Source organism: Elaeis guineensis, chromosome 10 (assembly GCF_000442705.2).
Source record: "Elaeis guineensis isolate ETL-2024a chromosome 10, EG11, whole genome shotgun sequence".
In the NCBI taxonomy this organism is placed as follows: Eukaryota; Viridiplantae; Streptophyta; class Magnoliopsida; order Arecales; family Arecaceae; genus Elaeis; species Elaeis guineensis.
Window position 1 is genome coordinate 39,810,607 of NC_026002.2, and position 23,977 is coordinate 39,834,583.

A 23,977-nucleotide genomic window follows, 5' to 3' on the forward strand; every position below is an offset into this window, starting at 1 on the left:
CACCTCCATGGGGGCCCTGGCAGCAAATATGAAGACTCTAGGGCTACGGGTGCCGCTGGTGCCTCCAGATCTACGGACGAAGAGACCATGGCCTTGCCTTTTGCCTTGTTTTTCTTGGTCCCACCTTTTTGGAGCCCTCAAGACCCAAAACATGGCTAGTAAGCTTTGTTGGAGCCCGGCCCCTGTCAGGCTTTTCGGGCTGGGCTCGTTTGGCCTAGCCCGCCAGCCATCCCTCCTAGCCCACATTCAGCTGGGCTGGACCCTCTGCAGCAAAGCCCAGTGCATCCACGCACCCATCCACGCCCGCAAGCCCCAGATTGGCCAATGGGCCGAATGGGTTTGGGTTTGGGTCTGAAACCCTCCCCCCATATCTAGCATGCAAGTCCTCGTTCCCTGCCACCAGATGCGATTGGCCAGGCGATCACCGGTGCGTGACCTTGGTCTGTTGGCTCCATCCATCGGTGCCAAGGTCCGAGTTCGCCTGGACCGAGTTAGCCATAGAATGTCCCAGCTTAGGTTGAGTCATCCCCGTCATCCCCGACGTTCCCGACGTCGGTCTCCTCCCATCCACTCCAGCTTCCTTCCTCAACTTCCACCGTCAGATGGCCAGCAACCAAGGCCCAAGGGGGGCCCCGCTATCCCCTAGCCACCTGTCGCCCCCTTCGTGCAGATTAGGTTGTCAGGGCCCAAACCCACCATCACAGCTCCTTTCTCCGACCGGCACCGCTCCTCCAGCAAGTGGAAGCATCCCCAATAGAGACACACTCTGTCGGCACATTCATATACAAACCGCTACAAGGACAGGCCTGCCGGCCCCTTGACCAAAATCCCCGACCTCAGAGGGCGGTCGAGGGTGATTTTGATGCAAACACGAGCAAACCCCAACATCCGCAGGTCCGTCGTGCAATCATCAAGGGTAACCAGCTTGTTGGCAAGCCGAACGACCTTTCGAAGCACTTCCGAATCCCAATACTCCATCGAAAGTAGTGGAAGATGAACGCAAAGTAACATCGTCGATATTGCTCCTTCCATCGAAAAGAACCCTGACCTCCACGGTTCAAGGGCTAAGGCCTGCCCTGCCACCGACCAAGACTGTCGGAGGACTAGATCACACTCCGTTAACTCCCCAAACCGAAAGAGGAGTAGCCCCCTCTCCAAGTCGTACGCCATAACCTCCCCCTTGACCACTCCCCGGAGTCGAAATTCTCCTGCCACTGACTCCGATGAAACCCGCCGCCCCAGGCTTCGTCCCACCACCGTCGTCGCCTCCCATCGCGTCAAGCGCTCCTGGAGGGCTGCCGCTGGGGCCTCCACCACCTTTGAAAACCAACAAGTAAACTCCATCATCTCCTCCAGTGATGGATTTGGCGAAACCTATACCAACCTCCCTTGCAACGCCCCTTTCCAGCTCATCTCCGATCGATCGTTATCCTTTAAGGCACTTGATCGGTCATGCATCTCTTTTGCCATCATCCACCACCTCGACGGTATTGATAGCTAATTAGAACACCAATGATCATATCCAAAAAACAACAGTCTGAATCTTAAAATACTAACACAACGTATAATTCTTAGTTGTATCAGTTCTCTACTTCTACTCTCATTTTTATCAAAAATCTCTTTTTTTTTTTGTTATTACAAAAAGAAAGGGGGCGACCCGTGTAGCAATCTCCTCCGAGCGTGTCCAAAAATCCCTTTTAAGTGCTCGGCAATTAACTAACCATCTAATCCACGATATATATACGATCCAACACTTATCCTTCATTCATGTATGGAAGGATAGAAATTTATATATATTTATATTCATGTACTTCAAAAATGATTACATCTTTCATACATCTTGATGGAGATCAATCAAATGGCTTAGCAAGCATTCAAATCAACTCACTTTTCATAACTCTTTTCATTTGAAAAAAAAATGAAAAATGCATTGATACGTTAAGGTCTTGGTAACACTGCCCATGTGACATAATCTTTGTTTTTTTAAAAGTTTAGAAATTTCTTGCCCTTACCTTTCCCACCCTTTGTTCTATTTGGTTAAACAGAATGTTGAAGAGAAAAAAAATTAATTAGAGATTTTTTTTTCGATTTGAGAAAAAATAAATAGAAAAATAATGAATTTTTTTTCTAAAGGATCTCAATCTTTTTCATTATTAGTAAATTTGAGACGACTTAACAAAAAGATAAATTATTTAAGTCTTTGGAATAGCTTAATTTCATAAAAATATCATTTTGGACTCGTTTGGTTTACGGGAAGAACTTTTCCTCTCGAAAATCAACTTCTTAGAAAGTAACTTCTTGAAAAGTTACTTTTTAAAAATATGATTTCGAAATATTTGATTGATCATGAGAAAGTGATTTATTATAAAATAATTATTATATTTTTAATAAATATAATATCATATTTTTTTACTTACAAATTTTATATAAATAATAATATTATATTATATTAATATAAATATAATAATATTATATTATATTATATTATTAGCTCATAATAATTTATTATATTAATATAATATTAACATATGTGTATTAATATTATATTAATATTTTAATATAATAAATTTATTAATATAGATATAAATATAATATGAAATATAATATTATATTAATATAACGTTAATATATTAATGTAAATACTATGTTAATATTAATAAAAATATTATATTAGTATAAATATCAAAATAATATTAATATATTATAAATAATATAATATATATTAAAATAAATATTATAATATATTAATATAAATATTAGGATAATATTAATATTATATTATATTCATTTTGTAAGGAGAAAATGGAGACCTTGGCATATATCATTTTTCAGTATTTTATCTTAACCATCTATTGATATTTTATAGAATTTCAGTCATAGATCTTAAAAAAATATTTTTTTTTAAAAAAATCATCAATTCTTATTTTATGAGAAGTCTCAAAACTCATCTTTTCTATGAATTTTACTTTCTATTAAACATGAGAAATATCTTCTCACGGAAAGAACTTTTTCCATTCCTTATCCAAAAATTTTCAATGAAAAAACTTCTCCAAAATTTTCTTTGTTTTTCTTTTTTCTTTCATTTTCTTGAGGTGGGGACTTGTCAGAGAATCTAGTGGACTAACAAAGTAGCCAATATACATTGGACATGCAATTCAAGCTTAGAATTATGTGTAAATTTCTAGGAATCTCATGATCTACCATTGCCTACTTGTATCTCCATTTGATTCTACCTCAATCAACCGTAGCCAGAAGCAGAGTCCCGGTCACCTAATTTAAGGTCCACGTTGGTTCGATGATGCTTGCACTCGTTGAAAGTTGCATTAATTTCTAGGTCCTTTGCTTCATTACACCTATCTTCTTTCTAAAAGGTAATTCCATATTTTGAAAAACTCGGGGGTAATTAATCTTAGGGGACAAATGAGTCACCCACCAAAGTCCAACTACAAACCCAGCTAAACCTGTACCCTCTTTAATCCTAGTCAACCAGAATACCAAGCTTCCTGTCCTGATACGTAGCCTGAACATTGAAAATGACCTTATAAGGTAGACTACAATGTCCCGATAAAATCAGAGTTGGAGAGAGGACCAGCAATATCCTCTTCTAGCCAAGTCATTAGTCAGTTATTACTTGCAAACTCATAGACTACTATTTACAAAGTGTACATATAATCCGAATAATCATTCAACCAATCAAACATGAATGCACCAAGGTTTAGTTTATACAGTAGTTTGGGCAATTTTGTCGGTGCACAAACAAACAATCTGGATCATAGTGCTCAATTTGACAGCAAAGTTGGAACTGAAAGAGCATTGCAATTTTGCAGCACCGAGTTTCTGATTGGATAACCTCATCAGCAGGGTTACAACCATTTCACCAGTTACCTAATGAAGCATTATCAGCAAGCAAAACCACTGACCTACATGAGCCAACGTACTGAATGGGCTCTTCTTTTTGCAAGTAGTCATTTTTGACATGAAAATACAATGCTTGCATCATAGATGGCCAATGATTTCAGTCCCACATTGCAGAAGATCCTTCAAAGATGACTCTTGACGACTTGGTTGTGCCAAATCCCCAACAAAAAACTGATCAAAGGAATGCAACATATTTTACCACTGAACAGACTGCCACTAAGATGTACATACAAAATCTGACAAGTGATGCCTATTAAGAATCTGACTCGAACCATCTTCTCACTTCTTTATGGCCAGAATTTGGAGCATCTTTGGCTTTGTTTGAATTGCGCTGAGAAAATTTGGAGCGGTACTGCTCTATTAACTTATCCAGCTTGTCTACTACATCTCCTGATGATTCCTTTATTTTCTTCAGATTTTTATGTGCCTTCTGTTGTTCCGAACCACCAGAAGTTTTGATCTTCCTTTTCTTTGAAACTGTTATTGTTTCCTTTCCAGCAGATATATCCTTCTGCACATGGGGGGGAGAGTAATTTTATCATGTTGGTTCAAACCATAAAAGTGAATAATATTTGGAGTACCAAGATGCAACACTTACCTTTTCTCCTGCATTTGACGGCTTTCCTTTAACTTTTATGCCTCCCTGAAGGGAGTTTGGCTTTGCAGTTGACTTTCCATGTTTCAATTTAGCAGCCAATGTAACTTTCCTACCTCTTACAAGACCTGTCTTTTGTTTTTTATCTTCAAAACTTTCCCTTGCACTCTCATCTGTATTTCTTCCCTTGCCACTTACACCTGGCTCCACTTTGCGCCCTTCAGTAGATTCAGGTATGTTAGATGATCTGTCATCGTCTCTCTCGCTCTTTGCCTTTCTAAATTTCCTTTTGCCCCTTCTGTTCAAGTCAGTGTCCATCATCTCAGGTGAAGAGCTTTGTTGCGGATCTTCTATTCTATCTTCAGAGTTGCCATGATTCTGCTTTATAGTCTCTAATTTAGCTTTCTGCAGCCTTAATTTCTGCATGTTATCAAGAGCAAACTCCACAATAGGGCGATGTTCTGGACCAAAGGTTTCTAAAACAGAAAATGCACAATTAAATAAATGTTGATAAAGCTTTTCTGTTCCATGGTATAGAGATTTAAAAAGAACGTGTCAAAAGGCATTCACAATTGGTAGTTGACCAATGAACAAGCAAAAAGAACATGAATAAGAATAATTTAACAGCAAAAATCACTAAAGGAAAATTAAAAGCAACATGCCAATTTCAATAAGAGCTGTTCAAAAAAAAAATTTAACATTTTTAATCATCAGTCAGTGTTCAGAATCCTATTCAACAGTTTGCCCTACTGAACAGAAAAGCCGAGTGGAATCTTTGCATTGTTAAAGCTTTTTGCCAGTGGGTTCCATTATCACAAAGTTGCCCCAAAATTGGCTTGGTTCGAAGATATAGAATCTATGTTGAATCACCACATACCAGAGTTACTATGACATGGGTCTCTCTCTTAGGGGGGACACCAAATCCATGTATCTTTACCAACTAATTTCTCAATGCTAGAGTTGATCCTAAAGAGACACCACTTCCTCATCAATCTCTTGAATCGAAACCTTTTGGGCACAACTTTATCCCAGTTTTACTAAGGCAGCAACCCCTCTTTCACCTGGGTCAAAATACGTGGAATTCCCGAGTTTTCGTGGAGGATTAGATCCTATAACAGGGGGCTTAAGGCTAGGCAATATTGCATACAATCAACTAGCTGTTGCAATTCTTGTCCTGATTGATGATCATATGTACAGGACCAACTGGGGCATTGGTTGTGGCATTAAAAACATTTTAGAGGCTCATAAAAGTCCATTTACAGGCATGGGTTCCTCTGCATTTCTAATTTATTTCTTAGTAATGTCAGGTTCCTAAATTATGGACATATCCACCTCTTGCATCTCACCTAAATTTCTACTACTGCTAAAGCTTGCTCCCAATGTTGCAAAACCATAGCTATCTCTTCAAATCAGTTACAAGGTTCTTCACAGTAATTTCTCAAGGCAACTCTTCCAAAAGGAAGAACACCTATCAAGGCCCACTACAGTCCAAGTTGCATACTGCCCGCTACAGTTCACTCTTAATAGCTAGAATCTTCTACATAGGATGATGCACACACTTCCAAGCAAGGTTCGCCGTACCGGTAAAATTCTGTTTAATGTCAGTACGCAGTTCGGTATGGTACGGTAATGTCGGTATGCTTTGGTATGGCATACCGGTACGAGATCGGTACGGTACGGTACGGTATGGGGCGGTACTGCATTTCATGCTTCCAAGTCCTCCAGAGATCTCGAACCTGCACCTGCTCTCTAAATGCTTCATTACTAAAAGTGGCGTACACACTTCGAAGTCTTCTTCAAATCTCAAACCTGCACCTGCTTTCTAACCACTTCCTTGCCCCTGCTTCTGCACCAACACTCAATTCTGACAACTAGGGTTCGGCTTGAAAAGATAACATCGAAACAAGTCTATTGTCTCAAGAACATGCTAGTTCAGGGAAAGCAAAACCCACCAGGTGAATATATTGAAAATTAAAAATTTTCACTTGTGTTATATATCACAGGACACTATCTCAGTGATAAAGTCCATCTCCATTTCCTATCACAAATTTCATGAATTCTCCTTTATATGTTGTTATCTTGAGTTTAACATCTGAAATGGATGTCCCAAAAAGTGAATCAATGAGCTGTATGATATAAGATGACATATTCTATGATTCCGATCAGAGAGATTCCAAAATATATACAATCAAGAAGAGAAACAAAGTGAGAGTTTTTAATCAAATGCCATTATAACACCAACCAAGCCAAATCCAGCAGATAAGACATATCTGTAGGTAAAATAAGGTTCCCATGTTCACAACTTGTTGGTAAACATAGGATAAGGAAGAGCTGGCATGCTCCAGAGTCCAGAGCAACTATAACATAGAAAGTTAGAAACCATGCAGTCAACATTCATTATTTCCTCGTTAGGACCACACCTTTCAAGGGCCATATGTAAAAGACATCCTATCGTACCTGGATTGTTATTAAGAACCCTTAGGGCCACAAGTGCATGCTCATGTTCTTCAAAATCAACAAAAGCAACACCACGTGAATGTTTCTGGACAGAAACCTTTCCTTTCTTCACATCCTTCAAGATTTTTACCTGGATATAGGGTAACAAAGTCAGGAGACCAAAACAACATACAAATACATTGAGAATCCAAATGCATCAAACCTGTTTAATATTAGGTTTTTGCTTGCGAGCACGAGAAAGGACAGCATCCCTACAAAGCCTCTTCACTTCCTCAGATGTCATTGTCTTTGGCACATTATAGATAATAAGTTTAGTTCTCGATACATGAAATTTAGGAGAACGAAGCATTTCCATCTTTTTCTTAGATAACCTGTATCAAATTTTGATTTGTAAATAACTTTAAGACAACAAGATTATCTACCGGTTGATCTAACAATTATACTTTCAAAGACAAGTTGCTATATTAGTGTGAGACTACTACTTCTAAACACAACCCACTAGGTCCAAAGGGATCAGCTGGGAAAGGGCAGATAGAGAAGAGTCGGTGCCCGAGAAAGCTATCATGGGCGTCACAGCACCCGATCCCAGCAGAATTGGGGGGAGAAAAAAAAAAAAAACCTCCTGGGCATCAGGCCCCACAATGTTTTTTTTAATCCTACTGGAAATCAAGCCCCACAAGCCCTATGAAGGCTCTCTAGTGAACCGCCTCTTCTTCTCTGGTCCCCTTCCTCAGCCGATCCTGCTAGATCCGGTGGGGTTTCTCCTAGAAGGTCCTAAGCATATCATAAAATGTCATCATCTTAATCGACAAATTATTATTGAAAATCGAAGCCAGCACTGAATTTAAGGCAGAGACTTAGAGTTCAGATGCTAATTTGCACAAGCAACATCTAAAAAAGAAAAAGTCACTGAGCTTGCCAGGATCTCCAGTTATAATTGCATAAGCATCAAGAAAAAGAATTCAACCAATAAATGAAATGTACATAAGTTCCATATTGAATACAAGGTCTTACATGAATTAAAAAAATTAAACATCATTAACTTACATCTCACGCTTTTGCATATCAGCCTCTGAGACCCCTTCGGCAGCTGGTGTTCCAGCAAGAATCTCCCCCTCCTGTTCCAACATAGAAATTAAAAAAATTTCTTCTGCACCACAGAGCATGATATAAGAGCATATCATTAGGTGAAGAGGGTGAAATTACCTTGGCCAGATATAAATTGCGTCGATCATGAACCTCATTCTTCATCTTTTCAAGCTCTTTTCTGTGAGCTGATTCCTTGTCCAGAGCCTTTAAAACTGTCAGTGGTCTCCCCTTCATAATGATGCCTAAACCAGGTGCAGCACTTGCTGCAGTAACTGCTGCATCTGCTGCAGCTGCTGTACTGAATTTCAGGAAAGCAGTACCTCTAGGTCGCCTGCACAAGAAACCAAAGAGAAACTCATAATATTCTGTTACAAAATTCCAGAAGTAGACTCTCACCAATTATTAGTATACAAAAAATGATTTCTTTGAATCTGAAGGCGCTTATAGTTGGGAGAAGAATCAAACTGGAATGTGAAATCTGACGTACTTAGTGAGTTGATGAAGGACAGGTAGAAAAGATTGAACCTCCCCAAAAACAGAGAATCTCTGCTTCACCTCCTCATTATCAATATCAAATGGAAGGTTGCTGATGAAAATGGTTGTATCCAAGTCAGTGTCTCTTTTCTTCAATTCTTGAACACTATGATCTGATCCTTTGGCAACTTTAGACTCAGCTATGCCAGGTTCTTTTACAGGCAAAAGAGATTCCTTACTTTCAGTTTGAAATTTATCTATACTTTCATCTGTCTTGGAATTATCACCATGTGATGGATCAGATACATGTGCCGAGGATTTTATCAAGGCTTCAAGAACCTTTCTAGCAACTTCTGCCTCTCTCTCAAAATCTACTTCCACGGGGAGAATGTCACTCTTGAAAGGACTGGAAACTTCTTGAACTGCATCATTTTCACCATTATGATGCTGGGGTTCTCCAGCAGTCTCAAGTTCAACATCTTCTCCGACCATACTATCTTCACTGATTTCATCTTGCTCATCACCATCTTTGTCATCATCCCCGTCGCTAAGGTTTCCTGCAAAAAGAGACTGTTGACAGAAACAAGGAAACAAACATCTGCATATCATGCTGTCTCTACAAGTATGAAGCAACTATTGGAATGGTGAGGAGAAAACAATGGTGGACTCCCCTAATCAACAAGCACTGTTTTACCACAGAAGACAAACTACCCTATGAGTATGGAACAAAGAAGTTAGCAATAAATGACCCCCATCTAGGATATCTGGATCATGATGCACATATTTAAGCAGAAAAAAGCCAAGAAACCAACAAACATATCTGACTCTACCTAGAAGACAGGTCACTTCCAGATTTTTATTTAAGTAATATATATTGGCAAGTTTTGGTCACGATATCCTAAACCCTTGATGCAACTATAATATGTAGCATGTAACTTGAAGGCATGATACAAAGTTGATAACAGCCTAAACCTACTGCCTGTTTTGAACATCATGGCAACTCAATTTCTGTTTTTGACATCCGACGCTATAGTTCCATTGATAGAGAGCCATGAAATTAAAATCAGGGGCCATTACTTTCTTACAAAGGCCCTATGACAATATGATCGTGAAAAAGATTTATGGGTAAGAAATTGTATCATGGGGAAAGAGCTGGAGAAGTTGGCTTGCATCAGATAAATTTATTACTTACAGTAAATAGATTAAGAAATCTATTAGGGTTGAAAGGTTGGAGAATAGGTCTGATAAGGAGGCCATTGTATTGGCACAGAGAACATTGACACTGGACCCCACAATCATCTCTTGTGTGTCCTTGTCACTCTTTAATTATTCCTCTTCTTAACATCAAGAAGGAATAATAGCATACTGTTGGGCTTTTGACCAATGAGTAGAATAGCCAAAGATGAGGTGGAGAAAACTAAAGTGCTTGGTGTTAGTTAAGAGTGTTAGCAAGTATAACCAACTAATTATGGTGTTTGGCAAGGGATCTCAACTTAACATTACTTTCTTTCAATCTGCAGGGAAGGGCTTTTCATTGAAAAGATTGTACTCTGCCAGTAGTTACATAATGGAGTTTAAGTCATGTAACAAAGTAGATTTGAGAAATTTCATTGATCAAATATGCAGGATACTTTGTCTATAAACCTAAGCAAATTTCTAGCCTCCTTACATAACCTTACAGTCCAACAAAATCATGACTTATCATATAAAAGTGATGATTAAAGTCAGAAAGCGGACCTATTGAATGATTGAAGATCTATATATGGATGAGCTTTTCTTACAAAACTTCATCAGATCAATCACAAATGAATTGCTACTTTAATGGATCCTCAAAGATAAGTGCTTTAATGATGGAATAGCAAGACCTCATTAATGAAGAAGAAATCAAGTGGCCGTGGTCAAAGGTAAAGCAATAAAAGAAGGTGCGTCAAATACTTCTTTTCCTTGTCTGTGCCAAAAGAAAAAATTAAACCTAAATAAAAGCTTTTGCTTGGCATCAAAGATATTAAAATTGAAGCTGTCAATAATTTCTGCTTGCTTTCTACAACATAATTTTTAGTTTGACCAGTGCCAGGTGTTCTAGCTTACCACTACTTAGAGAAAGTCCTTACAAGCCATGGTCAAGAGCATGAAAGAAGAGGTTTCAAAGGTATCAAAAGCTATGGAGACCTGTATAACCTTAAGATTTAATTTGTTGTCTTCTTATCTGTACAACTTTCAATTTGTTTCAAGTAGCGGCAAATGTGGTCTAGGGTAATTCAGTCACTGCAAAAGACAAGTCCCAAGGAACTGATAACCTTGACCTATACCTGGTAGAAGGTTTGCTAGTTAAAGTAATGTTTATTATCAAATGTATGAGAAGTAACATGACTAACACAAACAACACTTAAAAGATGAATAAAAAAGGGATGTTTCAAGCATATGTTCAGTCGTAAGTTGGTGTTATGTGAGTCATGACAATGATGTATGTGTCTGAACATTAATTAATAAGCAGAAAGAAAGCAACATATACATACACATGGATACATATACATGTATGTGTACAAATGCATCTGTATGAGTATGTGTGTGTATAAAACAAAGCAGCAGATGTTAAAGCCTTGAGTGGATGTTTGGCAATGAAATGCATGCAAGGAAGCTTAACATTGCACAACAGAATGATAAAATGATAATAATTTCTCAAGATGGTAAGCAAAGAAGGAATGGTGCACATGTGAGAGGTTCAGATATTTAAAAGAAGGCACAACGAAATGTTTAAGAGACTCAGAACCAAAAAGCAGATACAAGAGAACCTAGACAAAGTTGATGAAGATTTCCAAATAGTTGTAATCAAGATCTAGATCTAAACTTCACAGGCCCCAAAAACGGAACAAACCAACCTGTAATTATTGGTTAATTTCCTTTATTCAGCTATTACTCCATCAGTAATGTTTCAGTTGGCAATAAAAAACATCAAAATTAATGCACTAGCATGTTCACAAAACTAGAAAATAGCACAAAGAATTAACAAACAAAATAAGATGAAGGCTCCAGAAGTTACCATCTTTTGTAGCAGAAGATTTTGTGGCAACGTCATATACTCTCTTTGGAACAGCCCAATCAACAGCAATAGGTCGCTTTGCAATCACTCGTCCATTGACATTTTTTATGGCCTAGAAAGGAAAGCATCATTACAACTTTAATAGTCACAGAATTCTTGTAGTATGACAGAATCATAACTAACCATACATTTTCTGCATCCTGCTTGCATGTAAACGAGACAAAAGCAAAGCCTTTTGAGATTCTGAAAAAATTAGAAAAACCAATATGATATTTCATTGTAAATTTAATAACTGAATAAAGAAATATAACATCAAGCAAATACCCTTCTTCTGATTTTTGTGGAATTGACACATCCCACACAAAACCTTCTGAGCTAAAGATATCTTTTATCTGGCCAATTGTAACCTGCATTCAAATTCTATATCAGCTTGACGAGTGTTCCTTAAACAACAAGCCAGTATAAGTGATTTCAGTATGTTATACTGCATTAAGCACCTTGAATGGCAGATTCCTGACTATCACTCTCCATTTCCTAGTTTTTGAACCCTGAACCAGAATAATATAAGGAGATAATTTTGTAAAAATTTGGACAAAGAAACGAAGAGTATTATAACAGTTGACATCCAACAGGTGATCTATAAAGTAAATTATTGGCAAACGATACATCAACATAGAGCAGAGCTGCACCTTACTATTACAACTACATAGTTAACTTCTTTACTGGAACCAATTGTATCTATCATCAAAACAATGACATTCTGTAATTCACCATGCAGTACAGTGAAATTTGCAGATTGTTTAAGCTAAGCAAAATCAAAATGCTTGTCATATATCGATAATGTGTGGAAACCATTCGTAACTTGCATAACAGCAGTGCACCCCCCCCCCTCCCCACCACACACACACACACACACACGAAAAAAATGGGGCATAACACAATCACTGCATCCAAGAAACATAATCTAAGCTTAACTTATTTTGAACAACGGGTGTTGATCTTACAAAACCTGTCTTCTTACGTAATGTGGTAAAAAACTAAAGTGCAACTTTTATGCTACCATTCAACTAAAGCTATGCTTTCTAAGCCACTCAATAATAACCGAAAATGAGTGATCCTGTCAAAATAAAATTATATACCCCATGCAATTCATAAGCCAAGTTAATAAAAAGGGTGGAACATTCCATAAATCTATTATTTTTAGATTGCACATTGTATATGTAGCATTGGAAAAGCATACCTCCCCACCCAATTGCCGAGCCCAAACACATGCACCCTTTATCTCATTCTGGTGCAACTTTTTAACAGCATCACATGCAGACTTGACACTAGTATAAAGTACTGCTGAAGCTTCTAGTTTGCATCCATCTCGAGCAAGCCCTGGAAAAATATTGCAAATTATTGTTAATGTTCACCATAAACTGCAATGGAATGATATTTCAAATTAGAGTCTCAAACAATATTCATTATTTTGTAAGGAGGGACCGTTGTTTTAACTAAGGCAGGTAATGCAAAAGAAACTTCTCCATAAAATTAAGTGGACTAGCTACAAAAACAATTGCACAGATTAGTTGGGTCAAGTAGTTTATGAACTGGCCCAAGTTGCATCTGAAAGACTGAAATTAACAACAAATTCTGCATTGCTAGTATAATTGTGCCCCTACTTCCATCTATATATTTTACTTTACTAAGTTATGATTTGCAAGATTCATCTAATGTTTGCTACAAGCCTCAGTTGAAGTTCATTTTCTATTATGTTCATCATTTAAACTTTCTGATTCTGAGTACAACATTTGTGATAGACACAATGATAGCATGTCAGTGCAGATTAGGCAACATGAGTCAATGATGTACACTAATGACAAATTGGGACACCGTGTTTCCAACTTGTCTATCACTGATCTGGTAAGTATAGGCAACACATTAAGGGGTTGTTTGATGCTGGAAGATTTTATTGGTGAGGTAATATCTTCTGGCAGGAGTCGTCGTCTTTGAAAAATACATAGGAGATCCCTGGCTCAAGGAGATGGCAGGCACCAGGCAAAAACTAATCCCCATTTTCTAGGGATAACCGATACCTCCTGCAAGGTGTTTTATCCTATCCCTAAAAAGAAAGGATTAGCTGTCACTTGTCTTCCCCAATCTCCTCAAACTACCTGACCTCTGCTGAATTTTTAAAACCGAAACTTCAGAACTGAAAATACGTCATCCAATAAAATACTATGTACCTCTGCTCTCTGAGACACATAAACACATGCACACACATACGCTGCGTGCAAAACTTTTTGCTTTTGAAGAAAGATATATCTTTGACCCCTCAATGACTAATCATCGAGTAAGACATAAATTGTTGGATACTTCTACCAAATCTCGTCTCAATCATCATTTGTCAAGATTTTTTGGAGTAAGTTCCTTGGCTTGGACAAAATATATAGTTCATATTGCTATTCCCGGATCCAAGGGAGAGTACGTCAGATGGAATAATTTCTTAGACAAAAAAAAAGGAAAAAAAAGAAATGAGAGAGAGAAGCTAGACAAGATTTTCTGCTACATACAAGAAGATGGGCAATGCCTGTCTCATAAAACTATGTACCAAGCCTATTAAAAAAATTTAAAAAAAATGGTTGAATGACTTCTAATATCTAAGAGAGAATCTTTCATCACTTGCATCAATTAGATTACCGAGGAAAAATTATCCAATTGCATAAAATAAGCAAAAACAAATTAAATAAAGGGCTCCTATTAGCTCCAAATTGAAATAAATGATGGAAAACTAAACTAGCTCAACAAAGTAAAATGAAAGATAATTCCCACCACATGCATTAATTTACCTCAGGTACAATATAGAGAGGCCTTTTCATGTCTCTTCTAATAAATACTTAGACAATGTATTAATAATCGGTCACAGCAGATCATGCATGATATAGTCAATACTTAGCAACGAACCTGACCATCATAAGCTCCAACTGCACCAACTCTAACCATGCCGAAAAAGGACCATGAAAATCTAATAAGATCTCTCTATAAAGAGACCCAAATAAACTTTCAGACTTCTTATTCAAAGCTTCATTGCTAACTTGCTGTAAAAAAATAAATATAAAAGCTCTCACCGTAGATCCTTCATATTGACCAAATGATAGTTTTCCCTCATCTCTTTTAAGACAATTTCCTTAAAATGCACCCAGCAAATTTCTGGAAAACATTAAAAGGGTTCTCTGGTAGGTGTTTTCCTTCAAGTATGGTAGGTCAATGGATAATGAAACAGTGCTTCAACTTCATTTAACCTCACATCTAATATATATATAAAAACGGAAGCCTCTCAAAGAAGAAGCCTCCATTTGCCACGTGGATGTTGGGAGAGAGAGGAGGAAGCCATGTGGTTAAAAAAAAAAAAAAAAAAAATTCAGGAGGCAAGGCGGGTCTTTCTTTCTTCCATTCCCAATCGCCGATTTCTTCGATTTCATTTGGGCTTCCGATAGATTTCTGGAACAAAGCTTGGATTTTTTTCCAGGTCCTTCTCCTACTCTTCCTCTCCCTCCCGAAGCATGAGCTCTCGAAGCCAATCCCCTCCACCACAGAGAAGAAGGTGAGGTTGTACCCCACGAAATAGTGTCTTGGTACAGTTCGTGAGCAAATAAAGCAGGTTGACTGGTTTTTATCCCATAAAAGTAGGTACTTGATTTAGTTCTCATCATATTTCTACCTAAAAATCTGTATATTTTGTCGGACACAGCATCTCCACACTTGAATCTTGGGTTCTTTCCCTTCTTTATTTACTCCCCATGCATCCTGCATTTCACAACAAAGCAATTCCTTCAATTTCCTTTGCTGTTTTGTTTGAATATACCTTATGGACGCTGCTGCCATTGTAATAGCTCTAACTTGGCAAGAGTAGGAGCATCGTTTTCTACTAATGAAGGGGAACGATCTGAGTTAGGGAGCTGCATTATAGTGAGGTAATTTTCAGATATAAAATAAAGCTCAAAATTGACTGACTCTGGGAAACAATACTCTATGAAATGCCAGTACATGTGCAGTGGACCTCATATTCAACTTATTACAGAGACTTGAGGCAGCTGGGGACTGGTGATTGTTTTTCCCTTTATCACAGTCACTGCATTTTCTATATCTTGAGGGTAAACGTTGGCATAGTCATGGCATAACTCATTTAGATCTGAATTTGTTGCCACGTTCCTGAATTTGTTTCTCATGTCCAACCATTATTGGTTGTCCTTTTCTTCCCACAGTTACTGCATTTTTGATACACCTAATCCACTAATTTTCTCTTAGTACCTGTAGATTTGACCTTTGTAGACAATTATTTTACTGTAACTCCAACTCCAGTGATGCTGACACATAGAATTGAGTTTAAGAGAGTTGAAATTCTGATGTTGTCTAGAGATTTCTTGCCCAACATATTACATAAGAGTCAATTAATTCCTATAAAATTGATTCTTTGTTTAGTGGAAATAAGTGTAGAATCCCCCAAGTATTTGTCTCTTTGCAGTTGTCAATGCATTTTTGAAACTCAACTTTTGCCAAGTAGAGGTATCCTGGTAACAAGGCATGCATAATACAACTGCAAACAACAAATAGATAAACATGTGCTGGCTTGATTATTATCTGTTTGTACAGATGTCCAAGTGTTTTTCACTTTATTTATATTAAAAAGATATATCAGACTGCTCAATACCATAATTGTTATTCACAATAGCTGCTAACATGTCTTTTTGTCATTCCAGACATGAAGGTACTTGATGCTAATTACTATCCTCAGTTGTCTTACAGAAAAAATAGAAACTCTCTAAATACTCTAGAACATTCTCACTATCAAGTAACCATCAATCATACCATCATTCCAGGACATCTTTAAGGTGTCTCTTATATTCTCTTCTACATAGGTGTCACTATCAACATGCATGAATTCATTCACATCTTACTATGGCAAAATCTTAATGTCATTTGTAGGCCACGCAGCAAAGGTAGTGGATTATCTTCTTTATTATCTTTATATATTTTATCTTAATAATCGATAACTAAATTTTTTTTTTGCAGATTAAAGTAGATGAAGATGAAATTCCTGGTATTGATACGACTATGAAGAAAAGAGATGTGCGTGGGATGCGAATAAATGGTCATGCTTTGCTTAATGATGAGAATTTCGAAACAACTAATGCTAAAAATACTAATTCAAGGAATGATTTCTCTATCAGCAAAAGATAAAAATAATTATGTTACTTCTTACTATCAAGTTATTTAAACAATCTGACTTTATATTTTCATTTAGAACATTTGATATCATTTACGATGTCTTTTATATTATGTTTAATTTTTAATTTATAAAAATATTATTTCAAGAAAAAATAAATATATGCCGTGCATCGCACGGGATTCTAAGCTAGTTCATAATTAAAAGTCAAGACCTGAAATCGCTGACATGGTATGTAGGCTTGTTAGAATGTTGCTGCGACCAAGAGAAAGAAGAGATTGATGAAAACTTACAAAAATAGTTTGAGTAACCATCATATCTAACAAACGAGAATCAATATACTACCGTACCATCCGGTATGGGATATACTATACCATACTGGTCTTGCGCTTGTATGTTGTCTCGTACCATATCGACATGTGGCTCATACCATACCGAACCGTGTACTAACACTATAATAGGATAGTACTAATATAGGGTTCAGATACACATCATCCTTCTATTTGTTGCATATGTGCTTTGCAACATCCATATTTGCAGGTGGTGGTTCTAAAATTATAAAACCTATACACAACCAAATATTGAGCAATCCTAAAGACACCCAAAGAGGAGATGTGGTGAAAATATCCAGAATGTAGTCTAGTAGGACTCTGACAAGGGAAGTGGAGTCACAGAAAAGTGTCAGAGTTTATGTAGCTTGGGCCCTCCTGAAGGATTCTTTATTGAGCATTTGGAGCATACTCTAAACTAAGGTAAAAAACTGCTAACAGGAAATGCCTAACCATTATTGTATAAACAGACCATTAATCTGAAATGCATGAGCTTGCTGCTGGAAATATCATAGCCTTTTCAAAGATGCCGAGAGAAGCAAATGTTTGAGATTTGTTTCACCCCCTGTTCAACATAGAGTGGCACCACTAGTAGGTTGGGACCACGTTTCCAATACTCTCCATTAAAAGGGTACTTGAGACCAAGCTAACCTAAATTGGAAGTTTGTGAACCAACACCATATAAAGATGAGATGAAGTCATTGAAGTGTGTTATACAGCATACCTTTGCCTTCATACATGGTATCTTATAACTTGAGAATTGTACTACAATCAATTATGCAAACAATTTTGGCATATCATCTACAAGACACTTCGGATATGTTCAATAAAAAAGAAATATCATAAAAAAATTAACCAAACACAATTGAGCTATGAATGTTCAATTGAATAGATACAAACCATGGAGCTCTAGCTCTTCCTTTGGTAGAGGATAATTTATAGAACATATGGTGCCAATTTTTGCAGCCAGATGGAACACTTCATCTGCCATCTCATTGTTAATAAGACCACCAAATATAACAGTTCTTGCAACCCTACATGATACAAAAGAGAAGACAATTAATTTGAGGACATTCTGTAAAAGATCTGAAAGAAGAAAGGCATTACATGGTCAGGAAGGTTAAAGAGAGCTAATAGTGTTTGGCATAATAGAAGATCTCCTGGGTTCTTGATAAACAATATATTTCATTCTCCCTTGAAAGTTTGCTGATAGCAATTTATATTTGCATGTCACTGAATTTATCTCATTTCCTTCATGAAAACACTACAATACCAAATTAGATTATAACAATGTCATAAAATAGGAAACTAATGCAACCTTCTGCTTTAACACATGTTATATACAAAGTACAAACAGTAGACAACATCCCGAAATGGGGTGCTTGAGGCCTGCCCCACCTAAAGCAGCCACTTAGGAGGAGACCCAGCTGATTCTAAAACTGTGACAATTGTGCAACAATTTAGCCAATATCATTTCACACATATGTATTGACCAAACAGATAGTGAATATCCATCTACATTAACTGAAATGAATTATCAAACCCTTAGATAGCCAGGTCCAAATATATTATTGGGTAAGCACATCAGCAGGCCTATTAAAAAAAAAGACATCTGCTTGTTGTTTGACATTCGAAAATTCTTTATCAGCAGGCCTATTAGAAAAAAAACATTTGCTTGTTGTTTAACATTAGAAAATTCTTTCTACTGTTCCTGAAAATTTCAATACAATCATTAAACATTGAAGCAGTTATTGGATAGGTTATTAATGGCAAAAGAGGTGTATTCTTCGTAAGATCTGCTACAACATCAAAAAAGAAAATTTTTGGGGGAAGAAAACCAGACAAAAGTAGCCAAAAGAAAATAAAAATGTAACAGATTTAGATAAATGAAGAAGAATTAACTGTATTTAAATTGCCAAAAGAAGTATATCATCATGCTGTGAACTTCTAGCATACCTTATTCTTGCTAGATATTTACAATAGCAAGCATGCTTTGATCTAAAGGGTCCGAAACAAAATAGAAACAATTATTTTCTTTTTTTTCTCAGCATTTTATGATATCTCATCACGAATAACTCCATGAGTCATACGAAAAGTTAACAAGGAGCTGAAAGTACATCAATTTAGCTGCTTTGGACAAGAAGTTTAACAAGCAGAGAGAAAAAGGATAACAAAGGCATTTGCAGAATAATAGAATTTCCTCAAAAAGGAAAAATTTCAAAAATTACCCCATGTCAATTGTTATTAATAAAACTGCTTCCAGAGTTTGTTTAGAACTTTAGATTGTAATTTTTGGAAGGCATATATAATGATATAATCAAGATTGATATTCCCATTCATACCTCTGCTTTTCTGAGCCATCCACCTTATCAGGTGGGTGACTGCCTGGTACCATGACATTCCTTGCATCCTTGGTAACTCCTGCAGTTTCCAAATTGTCAACATAATCAATTTTTACAGCCAATGCAACGGGAACATAGTGGAAAGATATATAAGAGAAAAGGTCAAAAATTAGTTAAAAACCTGAGCCTTGTGCTTGTGAAGCTTCTTTATGTTTACTGACACTGCATGCATCAATCGTCTCATTTATTGAACCAGTGTCCCCTGACTGGACTTCTGCAGAATATGAAGACTTATAAAGATGTATTGGTGGTCTTTAGCACAAAAAACTGATGTAAACTGTTGCGCTAAAGATAGCCTGGGCATAATAAACAACAAGCTTGGATGAGGGGTACAACCATTCTTTGCCTTTTTCTTGCGTTGCTCGAGAGAAAGACGATGCATCGCAAGTTTCACTTTGATTTTTCTACCACCTATAGCGGAACCATTTTTAAGTTGAATGGCATGCTCGGCGTCTTCAACAGAGGCACTGAAAAATTGGAAACCCACTTAATCATGCAAATGCACTAAAAGACTACTTGGTGTTCAATAACATTGGTACCTACCAAGATTTTAATTACTAGTATCGAATCCTGTACTATTTTTCTATCAAGACAGCGTGGTACTGATAAAGTACCATGCTGTCCAAGTACATGCTGAAACTGATAGCATCAAAATAATGAAAAACCATCAATACCAACTGGTCCCTGCACACCAGCATGGACCAGTATAGACCAGTATGCTTGCATGTAACTGATTTCAGCATCACAGTACCCATACCAGTGCCAGAGTCACGTCAGAATGGTACAATACCAATGGTACCATCCTATTCTGGCTGGTTTTGAATCCAAAAGTGACAATAACTCTTTTAACTATTTTAGCAAAAAAAATATTGAACAAAAAAGTAGTTGCTTTTCAATAAAGATCCTGAATAAATAGAAACTCATTGGATAATTGAAGAACCATTCACTAACTTATAAGTGTAATGCATAAAAGGTAATCCAATAAGAATGTCATTCAAAAAAAATTTAAGTCAACATGTCATTTTATTTGAATGGCAAAGTCCATAATACATTACCTCTAAAAGACACTAGCTTGTGTCACAAAGGTATTATGCACAAAGAAGGCCTAAAGAAACACAAGAAACTAATTGAGAGGAAGATTTGTTATTAGAAGACAAATTTTTGATGTTCTTCCCTTGCAAAACTGTATTCTAGAAGTTAATATTCTGATTATAGTTGAAAAGGGAGCTGCCAGTATTTTTCATGGTACACAAACATGCAGAAAACCATGACACGCCAATGTTGAGTTCATTCTACATGTTATCAAGAAAAAAGGAAAATTAAAACATTTAAAATGAACGAGAAGATATAAATTTTATTACATAATGTATATATATAAACATCCAGACATCCAATGGCAGTTTTATCAAACCTGAGACCAGATTGAGATTTGATGTATCTAAAAAAAGTGGACTAGATCCAACCTACTGGACTTGAAATATCTACCTAGACCTGCCCAATTATTGAGCCTGTGAGCCAACACCTTCAGGCTTGGCAGGCTATGTGGCCAATGCCTAAATCAGATGAGTGGAAACGTTTGTAATCAATAAAGAACAAGGCAAAAAGAAAGCTTGGCACTTGTAGTGACAACAAAGATGGGCATAATGCCCTAACAAACATCATAATTCCTTGAATTATATTTCATTAGTATCATTTTACTTATTTCAAAAGAAGATTCTCGTAAATCTAGGAAATTTTGGAGTACAAGAAACACGTCCAAGGAATTTTCAGAGCTTATAAGGAACAAATGGGATAAGTCTTGTCACATGGCACGCATTAAACAATAAAGTAATGAACCACCAAATGGACTTCAAAATGATTTAATTCCATCAACCCTAAATGTTTTTTAAAAACCTTCCTATTACAAAGTATTATAGATGATTGCATCAGAAGATACCAACAAAATCCAGGCCATAGAATCATCATACTTACAATTGGACAAACCCAAAACCGCGGCTTACTTCAGAACCTGTTAAAAAGAAAAGGTTAGAATAACTGTTCTATTATGAAATGTATAAAAAATTTGTAGCATGAGAAGCTAAATAACAAATTATTAAACAAGGGAGAATTAGAAAAAATTCTAACAAGCTAATGAAGTGCAAGAAAACAAGACTACTACCACAAAACAGAAATTCAATAATTGTTCCATTCATCTGGGACACACTTGGAACCAACGTTCCAAATAGAACAGAAGTTATTAGCAAAAAAAATTTGACGACCATATACTAAAACAGTTTTTGTAGTATGCTTTGAAACTGAGATAATGAAACTTGTTAAACTTCATTCTTTTCCTCTCTCAAACTCTTTTTCCTAAGCCTAATCAGTGAATCAGTGAACCAGTGAACCAGCATAGCAGCAACATGTCCTTAATCATAAAATCATCCTTCCATAATATTAGAAAAAATAAATAGCTGCACATAAAAATGTTCTCGATCAGAGCTTCAATCATTGATTTATTGAAGAAGTGGAAAATGTGACAGAAAAGAAGACAATGTCATGATTTCTTGCAATAATTGGTTTTTGATGCAATTCTATACTATTATATATAATTAGTTTATTTTTTTATTTAGAACTCAAAAAACTAATTTCCTATGGGTACAAAAATCAGGTCATGCATAGACAGCAACTGACACAGATGTATCAAAAACAGTTTGAATCAAAAAGATACTCAAAAAAAGAAAAAACATAATTTCTTGAGTAATTGGTCTCAGAAAAATCATGGTTTCTTATATCATTTGTTTCAGATGTAACTTTTACGATTATATACACTTAAATTACTTTTTCTTCAGAATTCGAACTATTAATCGCCTATCAGTACGAAAATGATGTTCGGACCATAAACAATAATTGCTACAGATGTATCAAGTTCCCAAGCAAAAAGATTGTGAAAAGCCAGATTTTCCAAGAACTCAAGCTACACTAAGCTTCTTTGGCCTCTTACCCTTTTCAGTGACCATAAAGCAACGTCTCACCGGACCGACATCGCTGAACACTTCTTCCAGCTATAACCAAGGAAAGAAAATAAAAACAGAGGAGAGTCAAGCAGTGCTCCAAAACCTGTCAACGAGAACCAGCCAACAAGTTGGGATGATGGATAGTACCTCAGAGGATTTGAACGAATACGGGAGATTTGAAACGAAGAGGGTCGCAGGGCAGTGCTCCTTCGTGTCCCCCTTCTCGGGGTCGCAGTTCCTGTTCCTCTTCCTCTTCCCCATGGCCGTCCAACGCGAGACAGGTGGCTGTTGGAAGGAAGAGAGGTTTCTAGGGTTTTAACAAGGTCGTCAAGAAGCCGGCGGGCTTGATGCCTTCAACCCGCGGGCTGATGCGATGATGGGCCCATAGCCGTTAGCACCGCGGAGCCTTAGCTAATCAGAGCCCTTAAATTTAGGGCTCAGCCCATCACAAAGATATGACTAAGGTTGGAAATGGGCTCGGACTGACCCGAGATCCATTGGGCCAGACTTCGGTCTCAGCCCAAAACTATTCGGGCCGGACTGCGATCCAAAAAATTAGGCCTAATTTACTTTCGGGCCAGGCTCGAGCAGACCTTTGGCCCTGTCCAAGTCTGGTCTGATCCGAGCCCCAAGTCAGGCCCAACCGTCTAACACCATAGCACCTATCTACAGATCTTATGGCCTCGCTAGCTTGACTCGATGACCCTTCGTTCATTAGTTTCGCGTGCACCCCGAGTTCTAAAGGAGACCTTGATTCATCCCCGTAAGGAGGCGGGGCCAAGCTCCCTTGCCTTTCTTGTCGCACCCTTGCAAATAGCAAATAACCAAGAACGATTTCAAACTCTAACCGATCGGTCCCACGCCCTCCATTATTCCTTCCACCCTCCAGCCCCTCCTCCGCCTTTGCCTGGACTCCAATAAAATCAAGTCGGAGTAGGAAGTCTCCCTCTTGATCGGAGGGAGCCACTGTCGGGAAAAGATGACGCATCGATGCCGGAGGTGGAGGCGACAACGGATTTGGCTGTGGGAGATGGCGACTGCGATTGAGGAGAGTCAAAGACGTTGATGGTGGCGGAGCTCTTCGATTATCAACCCTAGAAGTCCCAATCCTGGAGCGCCTTGCCCGGATCCTCCCAGAAGGGGTTCGAAAAGACGATCAACTTCAGATTACTTGTGATCTGCAACAGATCCCGCCGGACGATGTCCCAGATAGGCTCCGTCAGAGTGTTGGGCGGCAATCCAAAATTGTCGGCCGTGATGCCGCCGCAGGAGCTCTCGATGAAGGAGATGCTCGGCGGTACGACAGTGGGAGCCTTCTAGTAGGCAACGTTTCTCCGATACTCCTCCATTCCCCCCACCAACCTCCCTCTTCCGCTCCTCCCTCCTCTCCCTTGCCTCCAATCGTCCCCTCCCCCGCTTATCCCCTCCCTCCGCAACGCCCAGGCCCGATTGGATTCGGACCTGATACGGA

At 37.7% G+C, this 23,977-nt stretch overlaps 1 protein-coding gene across 1 annotated transcript; it reads right to left on the reverse strand.

Moving 5' to 3' along the window:
• Positions 1–3,647: 3,647 nt before the first annotated feature.
• Positions 3,648–22,817, reverse strand: LOC105052306 (uncharacterized). The gene is made up of 19 exons (XM_010933076.4): positions 22,654–22,817; positions 22,494–22,554; positions 21,485–21,521; positions 19,850–19,980; positions 19,635–19,727; positions 19,454–19,532; positions 18,012–18,145; positions 12,814–12,953; positions 12,071–12,121; positions 11,898–11,980; positions 11,762–11,816; positions 11,574–11,685; positions 8,547–9,090; positions 8,177–8,390; positions 8,018–8,088; positions 7,173–7,341; positions 6,971–7,100; positions 4,517–4,989; positions 3,648–4,429 (listed from the first exon to the last, which is right to left on the reverse strand). The coding sequence occupies exons 1-19, from the start codon at positions 22,765–22,767 to the stop codon at positions 4,172–4,174; spliced, it is 2,949 nt and encodes a 982-aa protein (XP_010931378.1). The 5' UTR covers positions 22,768–22,817; the 3' UTR covers positions 3,648–4,171.
• Positions 22,818–23,977: the final 1,160 nt, after the last annotated feature.